Here is a 20,473-nt window from a genome sequence, read left to right as displayed (position 1 = left end):
GGAAGCTGGGATGGAGCTGGCTGTTAACTACAGAGCTGCTGTTTCAGGAATCATGTGCAAATGAACAGCAGGAGAAGCAACGCTAGGAGGTCTTAGAGGCATTGGATCACAGATCTCTGCTTGGGTTTGTGTTTCTAATTCTTAGAAACATGTATAATTCCAACTTTCACTGTAAATAACAATAAGCTTGAATAAATAAGCTCAAGAGGTGAAATTTGTCCATGAAACCAGTTTGGGTTTGAGATACTAAGTCTGGTTCTGCAGAAGAGCAGAGTGCTTTCTTGGTAAAAGCATAAAGGAACATCCTCTGGGACCAGGAGGCATAAACCAGCATCCAGCCAACCCGGGAAACAAGGGAGGAAGAGGAGGGGTGTCTTCTCTGGAGCTTGAGTCCTCAAAAGTTTCTGTGGATGAACATCTGGAGGAGTTTATGCTCATCAGAAAGGAGAGTCACCCTCATTTATAGTCTATGGGAACTTGGATAGAATTTGGATCCTACTGTTGTGTGAAAATTGTATAAATCTTAATTATGTTGAATTGGCTCATAGTGCTTTCCAGGTCTACTATATCCTTCTACTTTTCTGTCTATTTTGTTAATTTTTGAGAGTTTGATATTGAAACTCCAACTAAAAGTCTTAATTTACCTACTTAAAAAATAATTGTATTAATAATATACAGTGAAACTATATGTAACTTTCAGTTGAGTTCAGTTCAGTTCAGTCGCTCAGTTGTGTCTGACTCTTTGTGACCCCATGGACTGCAGCTCTCCAGGCCTCCCTGTCCATCACCAACTCCCGGAGTTCACTCAGACTCATGTCCATTGAGTCGGTGATGCCATCCAGCCATCTCATCCTCTGTCGTCCCCTTCTCTTCCTGCCCCCAATCCCTCCCAGCATCAGGGTCTTTTCCAATGAGTCAGCTCTTCACATCAGGTGGCCAAAGTATTGGAGTTTCAGCCTCAGCATCAGTCCTTCCAATGAACACCCAGGACTGATATCCTTTAGGATGGACTGGTTGGATCCCCTTGCAGTCCAAGGGACTCTCAAGAATCTTCTCCAACACCACAGTTCAAAAGCATCAATTCTTCAGTGCTCAGCTTTCTTTATAGTCCAACTCGCACATCCATACATGACCACTGGAAAAACCATAGCCTTGACTAGATGGACCTTTGTTGACAAAGTAATGTCTTTGCTTTTTAATATGCTGTCTAGGTCATAACTTTCCTTCCAAGGAGTAAGTGTCTTTTAATTTCATGGCTGCAGTCACCATCTGCAGTGATTTTGGAGCCCCAAAAAATAAAGTCTGCCACTGTTTCCCTATCTATTTGCCAGGCAGTGATGGGACTGGATGCCATGATCTTAGATTTCTGAATGTTGAGCTTTAAGTAACTTTAGTCTCCTGTAAATGTGTTATCATACTTTCATAATTTAAAAAATAAGAAAGAGGAAAAAGAGCATTAGAAGAGGAATAAATGAAAGTAAAATAAAATTTTTAAAAAGAGAAAGGAGAGTTGCCATTGTCCCCCCACCCCACCCCCACCCCTGCCAAAGGAAACACTAAAAGTAGACACACCATCCCCTTGTGTTAAAGGAAAATAGGAATATGACATATCTCAGTACTTAGGCAGAAGTTCATGTTTGATGGTTTTCAGATGCAAAAGTGACTTTTCTTCTTCTTGAAATTTAAACAACTCAACCGTGGACTTAACGTCTGGATGGCTCACCACCAGCAGGTACACAGTATTATCTGAGAAGAGATTAAAAACAAAAATCGAAACATTAACCGAGCTCTCAGCTGTCAGCTCTGTCTCTAAAAAGCAATTTCTACCCACCTCCAACCAGTACTTAGGATGTCAGGCAGATGGAATATTTTCATCTCTTTGTAGAGAGAAGCATTTGTGATTGCTCCAGAGAAAAATGGCTAAAGGAAGACCTAGTGACAGTCTAAAAACCACCAGACTCCACAGGGGGAAAAAAAGTCCTCAACTTAGGAGTGAGCAGCCCTTGACACTAAAACTCCAAAGAGCTTATTAAGCTTTCTGCTGCAAATGGTCTCAGCAAGATGCAGCACTGAGATAAAAGAGATAAAAGATGAGAAGAATATCAATAAGAGAAGGTGTGCTCAGGTGTAATTTACACAGTGTGAGATGATAAATTCCATAAAAAGAGCACCTGAGAGATAATATCAAAGGGATTTAGCTTCCAGGAGTCAGTGCAATTCTGCGGCATGAAAGAGACCAGTGTGAGTGGTCAAGAAGGAGTGATCAGATGTTAGCCCATAGTCTTTGCCTTCGGAAGCAGTGAATCTTTGGAAAGCTTTGACGTGACCAAATTGGTGTTTAAAGGAAAATAGTGTCAAGTTTAGGAGGTTGAATGGGAGAAATCTGAACAGAAAAGCCAGCTATGAGACTTCCCATTAGGCCCCCTGCCAAGCAGATGTTTATTTTAATTGGTGTTAAGTGCTACAGAAGGAAAGTAAAACCAGATAAAGGGATGCAGAGTAATGAGATGTCTTGTCCATGGGAGTCAGGCAAGTTCTGAGAAGACGATGCTAAAGCAGGTACTGAAATGAGAGACTGAACTATATGAATATCTGGGGACAGGGTGTTCTAGGTGGAAGGAAGAGAATGTGCAAAGGGCCTGAGGCAGGAGCTTAGCTGGAGGTTGTAGTTGGAGTAGACGTGAATGAAAGAGTGGGAAGATTAGAGCCATAGACATAGGACTCCAGGTTAGTCTTGTAGGGCTTAGGGTGAGGCTCCAGGGCTTACTTACAGGGGCTTTCAACCAAGGAGTATACAACTGTGGGTATAGCAGTAATCCAGGCAGGTGGAAAGAAGGGCTAGATCAGGAGGACGCTGCTTCCCTCCACACGCCTGGATTAGTGCTATACCCACAGTCATGTTACTCCTTGGTTGAAAGTCCCTGTGAGTAAGCCATGGAGTCTTACCCTACTGACCGGAAAAGGCAGGAAAGGATATGAGAGGGGTTTGACAGGAAGCACCAAAAGTCCCTGATGATGGCTGAGGAATATGGGAAGTGGAAATCGACCAAAAGTGAGGATTAAAACCCAGATTCATGTTTTGTGCAGCAGAATCTACCTCTAGGAATGTATCATAAGCAGTCACAGGAGCTGCCTAAGATGTTTATTCTGGCATTCGTTTTCAGTGAGCATAAAGGTAGGAACAGGATCGATATCCACCGACAGATGAACTATATAATGGTTCTCCCATGCCATAGAATTCCAAACAGCCGTTACAAAGCAGCTCTGGATGTACTGTCAGGGGAAGGAATCCACGATGCAGTGTTTAACGCAAAAGTAACGCATATGAGGACCTGTATAATATTTATGTGGTTATTTCCCCTTTTTAATTCAAGAGAGCATGCACACACCCCACATCCTATTTCTTTGCACTTACAATATTTTAAAAATAAAATAGAATGTTAAATGGGTGAAGAGATGACTGGAAGGGAAATACATATGTATGTATGTAAATTTCAATAGATATATATATGGAAGAAGGGAAGTCATATGGAGTAAGGGAAGATAAGAGGATAAGAATTACTTTTTAACATTTTGAGTTTAATTTGGCTGTAGGTGTTGTGTTAGTCGCTCAGTTGTATCCCACTCTTTGTGACCCCAAGAACTGTAGCCCACAAGGCTCCTCTGTCCATGGAATTCTCCAGGCAAGAATACTGGAGTGCGTAGCCATTCCCTTCTCCAGGGGATCTTCCTGACCCAGGGATTGAACCCGGGTCTCCCAAGTTGCAGGCAGATTCTTTACTGTCTGAGCCACCAGGGAAGCCTGTGGCTGTAGGAGAGGAACCCAAATAGAAATAGCTGGTGAGCTGAAGGGAGGGGACAGAAGAGCTGATTAAAATAATAATAATACACTTTGGAGGGTGTTTACCTAGACAGCAGACACAGCTACAGTTGTGACATGGCTGACCTTTTTGAAATAGAGAAAGTAAGGAGGAGGTGAAAGACCAGTCCTTTGGGGAATGCTCAGAGAATTTGAAATGAGTGGCAACATAATGAAGAGGGTGGAAAAGCTGCAGCAGGATCAGAATGAGAACAGATGAGTGTGCCGGAGTATCAGGGAGGGGAGATCACCTAGAAGGAACAAGTGCATGAGTGCTGAGTTGCGTCAGTCGTGACCAACTCACTGCGACCCTATGGATGAAACCCACCGGGCTCCTCTGTCCATGGGATTCTCCCGGCAAGAATACTTGAATGGGTTGCCATTCTCTTCTCCAGGGGATCTTTCCAACCCAGGTAGCGAACCCAGGTCTCCTGAGGGTCCTGCACTGTAGGCAGATTCTTTACCCCTGAGTGGCCAACAGTATAAAATAAGAGTGAAGGAAGGAGGGGAAGAGTTGCGAAAGAGTTTCTTAATAAGGACATTGCTGATGGCTTTCAAGGCAGCAATTTTAGTCCCCCCTTGCAGAAAAGTCTGCAAGGACCAAGGAAGGGATTGTCTGATGGAGGCCATGGGGATAGGTGTGGTTCTCAACCCTGGTCTCACATTCTTAACTGCTGGAGAGCTTGTAACAAGCACTACCATTCAAGCCTCCCTCAGACCAACTGAATCAAAATATCTGGGGCTGTGGCCTGGGCATCAGGCTTTTTAAAACTCTCCAGGTGCTTGTGGGCACAACCAGGGTTGAGAATTAATGTAGAGACCAAGGCAAGGGCTGCAAAAAGAAGGGAAGAAATCAGATGAAAGCATAATGGATGGGGCAATTTGTCAAACTGTGGAGAGACTGTTTGAAGACAAACGAAGGAACCGGTGGGCAGCGACGCATTGAGGGTGACTGGCGGTGGGTCTGTAGGTTGCAGGTGTCTTACATTAGAGCGATCTGTTGTTGTAAACACCTGTATCTGTATAATTGTTTAAAATGGAAAAATTCATTTCTATTAGGGTTGAATATTATCACTATGGTAATTATAGGGATTATCTGAATGTTAAAATTCACATATTTTTAAAAATTAGGTGCTTTGCAAATCTCAAGTATTTTAGCATTCTCAAGCATTTACATGGTTATGTTATGTTGAATTCACATAGGAGGTAAGTTTAAAACCCAGAGTGAGAGCATTATTCATGACTGTACTTTAATTGGATGAAAAGAAATATTCATTCATTAACATTTTTTCTGTTTTTTTTTTTTTAATTTGGTTTTATTTTTAATAGACATTGAATTTGTTACCTTCATCTGTGAATGTGCTAATGCCGTGAGGGTTAAATGAAGACGCATCAAAGTTACTTCCAGTCATCTTCAATTCCAACACTGTAGGATCCTCTTTGTTCAGGTCCATCAGCAGTATTTTTCCAGGCTTATCAGGTTCAAAGCTTTTTACTCCAGGATATCGTAATCCCTTATAAAATAACAGAGGAGAAAACACAGGCACTTTACAAATACTCCAAATGCTGATGGAGGTGGTAGACAGCACATGGGGTCACAGTGTCTGGTTCGGGCTGCAAGCCACATGGCAAGCCTGTTAGCTGGCTTGTGCAAGCAGCCCTTGGGGGTCTTTGGAAGTCACATGCTCCCAGGCAACCCCACATAATGGGCACAGACCCTTCCATCACCAGCTGCAAAGCATCTGTGTTGAATATCACAGCTACCAACCCATGATGACAATTACAAAAAAAAAAAAAAAAAAAGGGAAGAGCAGACCAAAAGGGCATTTACTGATAAGCTTCAGTAATATAAGCAAGGAACACAGAAGAACACGGGTTATGGATCGTCCCCTGGCAGGTTTCATGGAAGCATCTCAGAAACAAAGGTTTAGGGTTAGGGTCTAATAACTCCAGGGGACAACTCCTTCCATAGCTTGAAGGTAGACCAGCACAGCTACTATTTGTTTTAGATAGTGGGGTCCTATGTAAAATTTCGGAGAGGGCAATGGCACCCCACTCCAGTACTCTTGCCTGGAAAATCCCATGGGTGGAGGAGCCTGGTAGGCTGCAGTCCATGGGGTCACTTAGAGTCGGACACAACTGAGCGACTTCACTCTCACTTTTCACTTTCATGCATTGGAGAAGGAAATGGCAACCCACTCCAGTATTCTTGCCTGGAGAATCCCAGGGACGGGGGAGCCTGGTGGGCTGCCGTCTATGGGGTCGCACAGAGTCAGACACCACTGACGCGACTTAGCAGCAGCAGCAGCATGTAAGATTTAATGGAAATTTATATTCTGTTGCTTTAAAAAAAAGTTTGTAAGACACCTCTTCAGAGGACGATCAGTCTTCATAGGAGAAAACTGGATTAAATAAATTACAATAGGCAGCAAAGGATTTTCAGTGGCTGGATGACTTGAATACTGTATTCTATCAATTCTGTTATCCTTCATTAGGGTGATGACTTTTGTTTTTGAGCTACATCATCTACCACAATGATCTGTGTGCAGGAGAATTTGACAACACGGGGGCTTTTCTTTCCAAAAGTCTGGAAATTGTGGCATGACCTACTAACATTTTAAAATTAAAAGGCTTATTCCAAAAAGTGTAAAAAGAAGGATTAAAATCTAAATGATATGTGAGGGGTAACATACACAGACACACACACACACTCAAGTCAGCAGGTATTTGACTACACTGCTTACTTCAAGGAACAGACAGATGAATGGGAAACTCTTGAACTCACTGGACTCAAATTGTCACAGTGGAAGATAAGGGAATACAGGAGCTCAGTGTACTCACAGGAATACAAACACGCATAGAACACATATGATCATAATCGTTATACCAGTATGAATGCGTACACAGGTTGTTTTTTGAACCATATCACCACTCATTTGATTCGAAGATGGGCATTGGTATAAAGAAGGCTGAAATGAAAGGCAAGCTGCTGGTCCTAGAAAATGGTTCAGAGCACAGGAAATCAAAGGCAACACTTACGGCACTAATGAAAGCGAGTCCATTAGGAAGTATCTCCAGGTCTTCAGCACCAGTTTCTTCAAAAAAGAGTACAGACAGCACAGATTGTTAAGACCATTGCGGGAAGTTAGGGGGCCTTGTCTTCATCACTCCCAACTTGAAAATGGGGCTATATATTTAGTTCTTCTTTGATAGGTTCAGAATAAATCATTCTTTCCTGTATTTATTCAAATTGATTTATATGATTATTTAAAAATTAAGAGATTCATATAATAAAGTGTATTTAAAACTTACACTTAATATATTTGTTTTAAGTTTATGAACTAGAACTTTTTCCTCAGAGTCTGAAATCTCTTAAAGTTTATGGAAATTCACTAAATGTACAAAAGGTATAGTAATTTGAAAATAGCTTGCAATTTTTAAAGACACAGAGTAAACTCCCCGTATATGCTGACACCTAATCATTCCAAATCAAATAAACTCTTTGAAAAGCCCTATTGGAAACATAAGCAAATTTCAAATGCTTTGGTTAAAGTGAGCATACATTTCATATTCTGAATATGCCTTTACAAACATTAATAAATAACTCACCAAGTTAGTTATGCTTTAAATACATGTTAATTTTTTGAATTTCAATCTCAAGACATATGTGACTTTTTACTTGGTATTAATTTTAGTGGAGGTGTTCATTTTACAAATATCCAGTGATATTTAATATCAATATCATGCTTGTTTTCTAGAAAAAAGATTGCAATATAAGATATCTGACCAAGCTAATTGATGCTATCTGCATAAAATCATGTGGTCCAGCCTTTCTAACCTCAGCTGAGATAAATGATTCTAAAAAAACAAACCCTCAAGCATAACAAAAGCATGAATGTCAAACAAGTTGTTTTCAAATAACAAAGCTGGTTGGTTGAAACCAGATGGGGACTTGAGTCCTCCAACCCTCCCTGTTGGCTGTCTACCAGCTTCTGTTACCCCGTCCTTTTTATCTTTGCTGAGGGGCCTGCCTCCCACAAAGGAGGCCCCCTAATTACTTTCCCAGCTTCCTTTGCAGCTAGGGCACCAGCCTGTTGTCTAGCTCTGACTAATGAGATCTGAGGGGAAATCTACTGAGACCTTCTGGGAAAACTTTGCCTCCCAGATATTAAAAGAGAAATGCATAAGGAAAGGGCCTGTGGTAATGGCAAAGGTGTGCGAGGCCTTTATAAACATTTACCCTTTACTCATTACTCTTTCTCCTTCTGTGCCTCCTCTGCCATCTGCTCAGGTTATATTACCATAAAATCAAACGCTTCCTGACCACTGTTTCTGCTAAATGAACCAAACAAAAACAAATAATCAAAAAGCGGTCAAACCCCTTGATGACAGGCTGGTAGAGTCGAAGGTCAAGTAATCTGGTATTTACAACTCACTACTGACTTGATAATACTCTCCTGGCTAGTAGTTTTATTTTTGAACAGAATTAAATAGGTGTATTAATCAAATAACTCACAAAGTAATACTTCAAGTGGAGTATTATCAGATACTTACGTATTTGATAATACTTCCTCCTCTCAAATGCTTACCTATTCCTTTTATTAATTTACAGTTAGGAAGTTCTACCGATTTTACTTCTCGGGAAGTGTTCATTCTTGCTCTGGAAGAGAGAAAAAAAAAAGGAATAAAATATGCATAAAACTATCCAGAAATTTAACTAAGTTGCAAAAGTAAGTAGCCAGTAAAATTCTCCTTAACTGTACTTTGCCTGGGTTTCAACCCCAGGGTTAGTAGTCCCTGAAACCTGAGCGATTCTATCAGACCAGGCCTGAGCGAGACACACGGGGCCCCTGGGCACAATGTTTAGCGTATATTTAGCAGAGGGGGGTAGATGTGCTGTGTGCTCAGTCGTGTCTGACTCTCTGTGACCCCGTCGACTGTAGCCCACCAGGCTCCTCTGTCATGGATTCTCCAGGCTAGAATACTGGAGTGGGTTGCCATCCCCTTCTCCAGGGGCTCTTCCTGACTCAGGGATCGAACCCGTATCTTCTGGGTCTCCTGTTGGCGGGTGGATTCTTTACCACTACACCACCTGGTAAGCCCTGGGTGGATACACAAAGATGTGCAGCGTCCTCTTCTGGGCTCGGTGCCCTCTTCTGGGCTCAGTGCCCTTTGGCAGAACAGGAACTATTTCATCAACCATGTCAGGAGCCCTAAGTGGACGTTCGGGTTAAATAACAACCTGGGTCCAATTGATTCCATTTGATGTTTTAGGGCTGCTGACAAATAGGCCTCCTCCCCATCTGCCCGGTGTGGCCCCAAAGCTTGGACTGGGCACCTGATTTCAGGTGTGTTACTTGAAAAATGCAGGTGTGCTTAAAGGATTTATAGCTTCAGAAAATCCTACCCAAGGCCAGCATATTTAAAGGCATCGCGCGCACACATGCGTGCACACACACACACACACACGCGCACGCACAAAAGTAAAGCAGAAAACATAAACTTCCTGGGGAACATCTGAGTGAAGGACCAAGGGAAAGAGAACAGCTGTGAGAAGGAGGCACCAGCAGGCTGCCTGCGCATGTAGCACAGAGCTGTTGAGTTGTTGACGTGGCATTTGAAAGAAAAGGACCACAACATTAGCTCAGCCAAGAGACTTACACAGTAAAATTCTTTTTTTTTTTTGAGCACTAAGGATAGTGTGCTGCAGTTCATGGAGTCGAAAAGAGTCCAACACTACTTAGTGACTGAACAGTGAGTAGCAATGCTTATCCAAGCAGCCCTAGAAATCTTATTTGGCTAAAGATAGTCAGGAGGAGAAGTCTCTCACTTGCCTTACTGATAATTTCCTCTCATAGAAGGAAGATGATGGGTGAAGGGGTGACTAGACACTTTGAATAAAATTATTAACAACCTGGTATAAAATAATATGACTTTGGAGGTGACTGATCTTCCATCTTTTCATTCAGGAAAAGTGTAGCACGTTCCCACTAGGCCTACTACTACGTTATTAGCTAGCATTTTCACCCTCTAATAGGCTCTGAGCTTAAGAGGCTAGCAGTGAGCTCTAGAAATCAGCTTTGTTAAAGTGCCACAGTGCATTATTAGCATGCAGTAGAGATCTTCCAGTCCGAATGCTACAGACCCAGAGGTGAATGCACAGATGAGGAAAGCCTGGCTGCAAGGAGAGGCTTGGCCCTGAACGATGGACGTGAACTTGGAAAGCAGACTTCAAAGGCAAGTTGGGATCTGCCTCCATGACTGAGAAAACGAAAAGGTATTCCAACAATGGAAATTAGACATTATAGTCACAAAAGTTTGCAGTAAAGAAAGAAAAGGGAAAGTTTGGAGCTTTATCAACTTTTCAGACTAAGACCCACATTAGGAAAAGCATTTTATTTGGTGGAAACACACAGCACACACTTACACACATACCTGAAACAAAGTTCGTGAGAGGACACTTCCCCTAATCAATGTGATACATTCCTAACATTTCTGTTCAATTCTGTTTCATTTATTTAAAGATACTGATAATACAAAAAACCCCACAAATATTGGTAAGGGTTTGGGGAAAAAAGGAACACTATTTCAGATGTTCAAGCTGGTTTTAGAAAAGGCAGAGGAATCAGAAATCAAATTGCCAACATCTGCTGGATCATGGAAAAAGCAAGAGAGTTCCAGAAAAACATCTATTTCTGCTTTATTGACTATGCCAAAGCCTTTGACTGTGTGGATCACAATAAACTGTGGAAAATTCTGACAGAGATGAGAATACCACACCACCTGACTTGCCTCTTGAGAAATCTGTATGCAGGTCAGGAAGCAACAGTTAGAACTGGACACGGAACAACAGACTGGTTCCAAATAGGAAAAGGAGTACGTCAAGGCTGTATATTCTCACCCTGCTTATTTGACTTATATGCAGAGTATATCATGAGAAACACTGGGCTAGAAGAAGCACAAGCTGGAATCAAGATTGCCAGGAGAAATATCAATAACTTCAGATATGGAGATGATACCACCCTTATGGCAGAAAGTGAAGAACTAAAGAGCCTCTTGATGAGAGTGAAAGAGGAGAGTGAAAAAGTTGGCTTAAAGCCCAACATTCAGAAAACTAAGATCATGGCATCCATTCCCATCACTTCATGGCAAATAGATGGGTAAACAGTGGCTGACTTTATTTTTCTGGGCTCCAAAATCACTGCAGATGGTGACTGCAGCCATGAAATTAAAAGACACTTACTCCTTGGAAGGAAAGTTATGACCAACCTAGACAGCATATTAAAAAGCAGAGTCATTACTTTGCCAACAAAGGTCTGTCTAGTCAAGGCTATGGTTTTTCCAGTAGTTATGTATGGATGTGAGAGTTGGACTATAAAGAAAGCTGAGCACTGAATTGATGCTTTTGAACTGTGGTGTTGGAGAAGACTCTTGAGAATCCCTTGGACCGCAAGGAGATCCAACCAGTCCGTCCTAAAGGATATCAGTCCTGGGTGTTCATTGGAAGGAATGATGTTGAAGCTGACACTCAATACTTTGGCCACCTGATGCGAAGAGCTGACTCATTGGAAAAGACCCTGATGCAGGGAAAGATTGAGGGCAGGAGGAGAAAGGGACGACAGAGGATAAGATGACTGGATGGCATCACCGACTCAATGGACATGGGTTTGGGTGGACTCTGGGAGTTGGTGATGGACAGGGAGGCCTGGCGTGCTGCAGTTCATGGGGTCGCAAAGAGTCAGACACAATGACTGAGAGACTGAACTGAACTGATTCCACTGTTGGTGGGAATATAAATTGGTACAGCCACTGTGGAAGTTCCTCAAAAGACTAAAAGAACTACCATATGACCCAGCAATTCCACACTTGCATATATGTACAAAGAAAATGAAAACACTAATTTGAAAAGATACATGCACCTCAGTGTTCATAGCAGCACAATTTACAATAGCCAAGATATAGTCGAGATACGGAAGCAACCTAAGTACACCAACAGATCAGCAGATAAAGATGTGATGTGTATATGTGTGTGTGCGTGTATGAATTTTACACGGTCATAGAAAACTAATGAAATTTTGCCATTTTCAACAACATAGATGGAGCTGGAAGGTATTAGGCTTAGTGAAATGTCAGGCAGAGAAAGATACTGTATATTATCACGTATATGTGGAATCTAAGAAATAAATGAATGAATATAACAAGAGAGAAACCGACTCACAGATAAAGAGAACAAACTAGTGGTTACCAATAGGAGAGGGAAGTGGGGAAGGGCAATATAAGGGTAGAAGATTAAGAGGTACCAACTGTTATATATAAGATAAATAAGCTACAAGAATATATTGTACAGCACAGAGAACATAGCCAATATTTTATAACTATAAATGGAGTATAATCTATAAAATATTGAAACACTGTGCTGTATACATGAAAGACTAATATAATATCATAAACCAACAATATGCTAGTCGCTCAGTCATGTCCGACTCTTTGTGACCCCGTGGATTGTAGCCCACAAGGCTCCTCTGTTCATGGAGGTGAGAATACTGGAGTGGGTTGCTATTTCCTCCTCCAAGGGCTCTTCCCACCCCAGGTATCAAACCTGGATCTCCCACATTGCAGGCAGATTCTTTACCATCTGAGTCACCAGGGAAGCTATACTTCAATTTTAAAAATAATAAAACAAAAATAAATAGATAAGGGCTGATCATACTTTACTAAATTGATTTTGCGATCCACCATTTGAAAACATAGCTTTATAGAAAGCTTAGTGAATATGTACAGAGTGCCCCAGGGAACTCAAAAGACAGGGACAAGCGGTCATAATCAAGGACACAAAGAGTGACACAGAAGAAGAGAGTTGATGACAAGCCATCAGCGAGCGGGTGAAGACTTGAGGAAAATGCCAAGGATAGCCATATTAGCTTTTTAGAGTCAAAATCACACAGGAAGAAGAGGCTCCCTGGCTTGCAAGGTTCAGTAAGAGTGATGTGTTCACAGAGGACAGACAAAAGCAGAAATGATTAGCCTCTATTCTTACTCAGGTTTCTCTCTCATGGAAAAGGCAGAATAATCAGAGCTAAAGGGAGCCAATTGTAGATAAGGAGGCATTAAGTCAGCACCCAGCTGCTTTTGGTTCAAATTTGTGGCCATGTGTGAGTGCTAAGTCTCTGTGTGACCCCATAGACTGTAGCTTGCCAGGCTCCTCTGTCCATGGGATTCTCCAGGCAAGAATACTGGAGTGTGTAGCCATTCCCTTCTCCAGGGCATCTGCCTGACCCAAGGATTGAACCCGAGTCTCATGTCTCTTGCGTTGGCAGGAGGGTTCTTTACCACTAGAGCCACTTGGGGAGCCCAAATCTCACAGACTAATCATTGTTACTGTAGTTCAGGGACTTCAATTACTCTGCTTTAATCCTCAAACCTCTCCCTGAGGTACTGTTTTCCCTATTTACAGGTGACAAAGATTAAGTGGCTTTTCAAGTCTACAAAATTATGAAGTGGCTGAGCTGGGGTTGGAACCCAAGTATGAATTCAGAGATCACACTCAGTCCTCTGCCCAGCAAAATTTACCGGTATTACCGCTTCCAAAAAGCTGGAAGCAATGCCAAAAGACAGCTCAGATTGTGTTACTATAATCCAGCTCATGTTTTTCTATTTTACTTCCAATTATCAGGAAATATCTTGTCAAGGGCTTAAGTCCAAATGTTCCAGGTCTAAAGGACAAAGTTCAATGTTTGTGGTGTTTTGCTGATTAATAAGCTGCTGAAATCTGGCCAGAAATCACATACTCCCTGCTATGAATTATTCTTTGCAAATACATGCCAGCTCCTTACAAAAGAAAGTGAGGATCTTTAGCTTTGCATTAAGAAATCCATTCTAGAACTTTCCTTGGGGCCATATATATCCTCACCAGTCTATCTTCTGCCTCTGCACACTCCTATTCTTCAATATTTCCTATTGGGACTTCAGTCCAGTTCAGTTCAGTCGCTCAGTCGTGTCTGACTCTTTGCAACCCCATGAATCGCAGCACACCAGGCCTCCCTGTCCATCACCAGCTCCCGGAGTTCACTCAAACTCACGTCCATCGAGTCAGTGATACCATCCAGCCATCTCATCCTCTGTCGTCCCCTTCTCCTCCTGCTCCCAATCCCTCCCAGCATTGGGACTTACTGTCCTTAAAAAGGATGGAATTTAAATTTTTTTAGGATTTTACTTGTTTGTTTTATCTTTTTGCTGGGTCTTTGTTGCTCTTCAGGCTTTTTTCTAGTTGCAGCAAGTGTGGGCTACCCCCTAGTTGGGTGTGTGGGCTTCTCATTATGGTGGCCTCTCTTGTTGTAGAGCACGGGTCCCAGGGTGCGATGGCTTTAGTGGTTGCAGCACAAAGGCTCCGTAGTTGTGGCTCCCAGGCTCTAGAGCACAGATTCAACAGCTGTGGTGCACAGGCTTAGTTGCTCCACGACATGTGGCATCTTCCCACTCAGATCAGGGATCAAACCCATGTCTCCTGCACTGGCAGGCAGATTCTTACCACTGAGCCACCAGGGAAGCCTGGGAATTTGGATTTGAAATCAGGTGCCATGACACCAAGAATCCTTTTCTCTACATCACTTTCTCTCCTTTCACTTGCTCATGCAAGTTTTCCCTCCACCTCATCCTTCCTGCTAATCCACCTGGAAGTTTCCTACTCGTGACCAGTCTGCAACTCCTCCTGATTTTTCGTGATAGGATTAGTAACCCCTTCATTTATCCTCATAAATCTTCACATATACATCTACAGAGTCTCTTTGCATATTGTTTCATGGTAATCAGCTTGTAGTCTCATTGCTAACACTAAATTCTGAAATCTGTGACTGAATACTGCATCCTATTCTGTCCTATGACTTTGCACAAGTGCACAGAGCTCAAGTAAAAAAAAGTACTTGGTAGATGTCTGCCAAATTGTTTTGTGGAATTAGCAGGCTAGTGCATCAGGCGGAGAAGATGATGTTGGTTGCATTGGTAGAGGAGGACCAGTGAATTATTTGTTCTTAACCTAGGGTCTCAGTGAGGTCTTACCACAACATATATTCAAATTTCACTCATTTAGTAGATCATTCATAGGTAGATTTTTGAGATAGCATGTGGCAATAATAAAAATTAACATTTACAGAGTATCTTTCATGGGCCAGATTTTATACATATACCTACTGTGATAGGTATTATAAGCCCATAATATTTAGGTGGAGAAACAGGCTCAAAATGGTAAAGTTGAGGCAGGCTGACACCAGGGACTCTTTGCTACAATGCTTCCACCTGAACAAACATCTCCCAGAGCAACAGAGGGACTAAACTATAAGGGACTAAAAAGAACTGTATGCATAGGCAGTTGGAACAAATGATCAACAATATGATACAAAAAGGACCAAAAATCCAACAGCCACGTAAAAGTTGTTGGAGCAAAAGTAGGGTACTGCACATGATTCCTACACACAGTTCCATCAAGCAGGTCGGCCAACCACCCAGGCCACCCCTGTGGCCTGACCACTGGATAGGCACCTACCCTCACCCCATTTAAGGGACCAGATTGCTCCCCAATCAAGGAGCAAGCAAGGAAACCTGTTACATGTTTTTACTCCCTGTGCTGCAGCACGAGTCCCCAAAAAAACCTTGCCTAAATTTCTCCTCTGACCTGTTATCAATTTCTGTCGATTAAAAAGCCCAAGAATCCAGGTCAGTAACAAAGTGACCTGAAAGCTGCAGAACTGAGGTCCAGCCCAGGTCTGCTGGAATCCTCCACTATCCTTTTCCCACTAGAGTGTGTTGCCTGGAGTGGGCACCAGGGTAGCAGAAATATGAACACTATTAATAAATGCTAGCTTTGCTGTTTCCTTGTAATAAAGAGTTTCACATGTTCAGTTCAGTCACTCAGTCGTGTCCGACTCTTTGCAACCCCATGAATCACAGCACACCAGGCCTCCCTGTCCATCACCAACTCCCAGAGTTCACCCAAACTCACGTCCATTGAGTCGGTGATGCCATCCAGCCATCTCATCCTCTGTCATCCCCTTCTCCAGCTGCCCCCAATCCCTCCCAGCATTGCGGTCTTTTCCAACAAGTCAACTTTTCGCATGAGGTGGCCAAAATATTTGAGTTTCAGCTTCAAAATCAGTCCTTCCAATGAATACCCAGGACTGATCTCCTTTAGGATGGACTGGTTGGATCTCCCTGCAGTCCAAGGGACTCTCAAGAGTCTTCTCCACAGTTCAACAGCATCAATTCTTTGGTGCTCAGCTTTCTTCACAGTCCAACTCTCGCATCCATACATGACCAATGGAAAAACCATAGCCTTGACTAAACGGACCGTTATGTCCTGCTAAATTGCTTCAGTCGTGTCTGACTCTTTGTGACCCTAGGGACGGTAGGCCCCAGGCTCCTCTGTCCATGGGATTTTCCAGGCAAGAGTACTGGAGTGGGTTGCCATTTCCTCCTCCAGGGTATCTTTCCAACCTAGAGATTGAACCCATGTCTCTTAAGTCTCCTACATTTGGGAGGCTGCTGCTGCTGCTGCTGCTAAGTCACTTCAGTCGTGTCCGACTCTGTGCGACCCCATAGATGGCAACCCACTAGGCTTCTCTGTCCCTGGGATTCTCCAGGCAAGAGTACCGGAGTGGGTTGCCATTGCCTTCTCCAATGCATGAAAGTGAAAAGTGAAAGTGAGGTCGCTCAGTCGTGCCCAACTCTTCGCAACCCCATGGACTGCAGCCTACCAGGCTTCTCAGTTCATGGGATTTTCCAGGCCAGAGTACTGGAGTGGGTTGCCATTGCCTTCTCCGATTTGGGAGGCTAGCGCCACCAACTTAAGAAATGAGGAAGTTGCCCTAGAGAGGCATGTTAACATTCCATACACCAGGGGGCACTGTTTACATCGTCGTTCACTGGAAGTGCAGTGCGCCTGCGTAGTGAGCACGCTGTAGTACCTCAGCGGCCGCCGGCACAGATGGGTGGGAAAGACTACTAATCCAAGGGAGCTCCCATATTTCCTTCCTGTGTGCTGCTGTCACCTCAGAAGCATCTGGGAACCCCTCAAGACACATCTAGTATCCGTCCACAAGATCCGTCCAGCTCCAGGACTATACAACTTCTTGTGAACCTGCCTTACTCCCATACGCCACATCTCTGAGGGAAAAAAGTTGTATCTCCTCTGACGATTCACCTCGACCTTGCTGCTGGTCTCAGCGTATAATCTTTTCCCTTCTCTCCCTTGGACAGATTCATGATTTTCTCTGAAATTCAGAGACCTTATCTCTAAAATGGGGGTAAAGGTAATTTACTGATCCTCTAGGCTGTCTTTATCTGGTTCTAAGTTGGGGCGGGGAGCGCCTGCAGGATTTGAATGTCCTTTAGAAACCGCACACCTCAGGTGGGAATTCGAACACAATCTTGCCTCACGTGGGACAGGAGCCCAGGTGAACCTCATGTGAGACTCCAACCCCCAATCTTCTGACTGAAACCATGCGCCTAGTCTCGGGACTTAATGAAGTTCAGGAGAGGCAAAGTGAAAGGTAAGAAGTGGATTTATTAATATCCTTTGTAAAGAAGTTGCCGGGCAATGGGGCGTGAGATGGTCGTGTCTCAGATTTCAGGCAAGCTCCTGAGATGGTCTGCCAAGTGAGGGTGCTTGGTGCTGGGCAGGAAAGACGGCAAAAGCGAGCCGGAGTAAAGGGAGGAGACACACAAGACTGAGACAGAATGCAGGCGTTTTGGAGGAGAAACACGCATACTTCCTGGCAATTTCCCTTCCTCCCCCATCTGAGCTGCTTGAAGGCTCTACACCATCTTCCATCCCCATAACCACCCATCCTCCTGTTGTTTAGTTGCTAAGTCATATCTGACTCTGCAACCCCATGGATTGTAGCCCGCCAGGCTCCTCTGTCTATGGGATTACCTAGGCAAAAGTACTGGAGTGGGTCTCCATTCCCTTTTCCATGGCATCCTCTCCACCAGACATCAAACCTGCATCACTTGCATCTCCTGCATTGACAGATGGATTCTTTACCACTGAACCACCCATCCTCCCAGCTGCACATTATTCCTACTCTGCTCTCTGTTCTAGCTCTCTTTTTCATTCAAAAAGCATAGGTCCACCCCATGGCCACTTTCTTTCTCTTCTCAGCCATCTGGTTACAACCAGAAGTTAAAGGACTGAGGCTCCCTCCCCACGTACTGGACCCAGGTGGTGAAAGTAAAACAGGGAGTTCTCACTCCAAACCAGACCTGGTCTTCCCACTGCAGCGTCCTCATGGCAAAGTGGTTCTGGGAAGTGCCCTAATCACAGGCAAGGCTACCAAGGGGACTTGCGGACACTGACATTATGTTAAGCTATGACCATAGTGTGCTTTGGTCCCTTCAGACAAATCACAGTCAGGCTTGGGGGGTCCAGAAAGCTGCTGCCCAAGGCCAGACCTCAACTTCTGTTGAAATTTAAGTCTTGGTACAAATCAATGATATAGAATAATCCATCTCAAACTGTATCCCAGAGAGTTATACAGGTGGTACCAAGAAAGGGAGTAAAGGATGTGGGCAAATAAGTCTGTGAAATGACAAACCAAAATCATTTTGTGTATTTTGTTACTGAAGGACTTTTCAAAGTGTTCAGTGTGCCAGAATGCACTGTCAATCTCCAGGAAAAGGCTATAATAGACATTTCCCAAATTTACTTTGTCTAAGGAACCTATTTTTTTATAGAGCATGTTTTGTGACTTGTGTGTGTTCCAAGGAACAAACTTGGGGAAATATTAATGCTGGCTCAAATAAGCTAAGACTTCAAGTTGATAGAGAAACTTTTTAGGGTAGTAGCAGTAAAGCTATACTTTATGTATGTATGTGTATATATGCATTATATATACACACATATATAATGTATTTACATACATGTATTGATATTATATATAATGCATAATGTTATAAGTATATATTCTTCTTTGACAACAAATAGTACCATGGTTAGTGAAAATCCACAAACTATAATTTTTACATGATTAAAAGTCCCAAATCACTGTCCATTTCTTATTTTTTTCTAAGTTTGTGATTCCAAAAGTAACCAACAATTAGAAAAGAAAATCCCAATATTTACAAAAATCTATTCTGAATCAATGTATGTATGTTTCTAAACAGTCAACAGGATCATATGATCTTTTTCCGAAAGTCCAAAATGTTCAGTTTGATTTTTAGTAATGTTTTACTTCAAAGTCAATAACAAGGTATGACTGATTAATCGTTTGGATTAGGATGATCTCTAGACATTGAACCCCTATTAAAAAGTTATTATGAAACTACTGACACTTTCTTAGAAAAGTTTTCCCCCTTGTGTAGTACTTAAAATTTTATAAAACCTTTAAGAGAAGCAGAACACTTCTAAGCAGGGCACTTTTCCCTTTAAGGGAAGCAGGACACATTTATTAAATACTTACTATATCCCAAGCACATTGTTAGGTGCTTCTTATATGAGGTTTTGGTGACACAGTAGCCAAGATACACTGATATTCATGAAAAATAAATGTGAGAGATCCTACAATGGAAGGGACACAGCAAGAACCCAGGACATCAAGCTCTCTCCTCTAACTCCTGACACATCTCCACTGGAGCAGGTGGCCATGTCCGTGCCCATTCCTTCCCGCCTGTTCCACTGCACATGGGAGTTTTCTGTCTCTCAGCGAGGTCTCAAACTGAGCATCTCCATGCTGGGAAGTTTTCTGCCTAAGCCAGGCAACTGAGTCTGGAGCTTCTTCCCTAATTCTCACAATATCACAGGCCCCCTCCAGTCTGGTTATTTATTTTGCAGAAAATCTGAGAAGTGAATCTGTAGCCAAGATACACCAGTATTTATGATAAATTAATTGGTGTGTGACAACAGCTTGGTCATTCACACCTCTCTCCCAGGCAGTGGGCAAGGGTGTTCAGGTGGTTGGGGAAAGTTGGATATTTATGAAATTGCTTTGGGATGTACATCCTGCTGCCTTCTGATTTTCTAAGAGCCTGGAGCCAACTTGGGAATGGAGAGTGAGGGAAGAAGACTCCCGGGTCTGGGTAGTGGATAGGACAGACAGGACAGGGGTGGGCTGCAACCCAACTCACAGATAAGAAGACCGGTAATCCCTGAAGAATGCCAGCCCCAGTCCCAAGAGGGTGAGCACCAACAGCTTCGCCATAGCCTGGGACAGACAGCAGCAGGATGGACAGACGCACAGACGGGAGAAGGGGTGGAGACCCTGAGCGCCCGCAGCCTAGGGCTGCTCTGGGGTTGGCCCCACCCCTCCCCCGGGCGCAGCTCACCCCACCCGCCCTGCTCAGGGACTGCGGGAACTTGCTTGGGGTCAGCGCCTGCAGCCAGGTGCTGAGCGCTCCCGAGGCTTTACAGAGAGAACTAGCTGCCTAGAGCGGGCAGAAAGGGGAGAATGGCAGGTGGGAGGAAACGGAGAGCGGTGGGAAAGGAGAGCCAGGCTTTGAGGAAGGCTCACTTTGTGATAACAAGGTCCTATGACTCAGAGGGGTTCAGTAACTTGATCGCTGTGACTCAGCCAGAAAAGGCACAAAAGGAAGGGAGGGCTGTGATTGGCACCTTTTAAGATACAAGTT

General features: G+C 43.3%; 2 protein-coding genes across 2 annotated transcripts in view; one reads left to right on the top strand and one right to left on the bottom strand.

The window, feature by feature from the left end:
• The window catches only part of PON1 (paraoxonase 1), a 33,817-nt gene extending 13,686 nt beyond the window's left edge, over positions 1–20,131 (bottom strand). The window contains exons 1-5 of the mRNA XM_005909699.2: positions 19,973–20,131; positions 8,449–8,519; positions 6,899–6,954; positions 5,205–5,373; positions 1,620–1,746 (exon numbers count right to left, since the gene is read on the bottom strand). Coding sequence (XP_005909761.1) covers positions 1,620–1,746; positions 5,205–5,373; positions 6,899–6,954; positions 8,449–8,519; positions 19,973–20,046 — 497 coding nt within the window. The 5' untranslated portion in view covers positions 20,047–20,131. The remainder of the gene's footprint in view (positions 1–1,619; positions 1,747–5,204; positions 5,374–6,898; positions 6,955–8,448; positions 8,520–19,972) is intronic.
• Positions 17,276–20,473, top strand: part of ASB4 (ankyrin repeat and SOCS box containing 4) — a 271,537-nt gene continuing 268,339 nt past the window's right edge. Inside the window, exon 1 of the mRNA XM_070369828.1 lies at positions 17,276–17,400. The gene's annotated coding sequence lies outside the window, so the exon portion shown is untranslated. The remainder of the gene's footprint in view (positions 17,401–20,473) is intronic.

The sequence above is a fragment of the Bos mutus genome, chromosome 4 (genome assembly GCF_027580195.1).
Source record: "Bos mutus isolate GX-2022 chromosome 4, NWIPB_WYAK_1.1, whole genome shotgun sequence".
In the NCBI taxonomy this organism is placed as follows: Eukaryota; Metazoa; Chordata; class Mammalia; order Artiodactyla; family Bovidae; genus Bos; species Bos mutus.
This window is presented reverse-complemented; position numbering and strand designations above follow the sequence as displayed.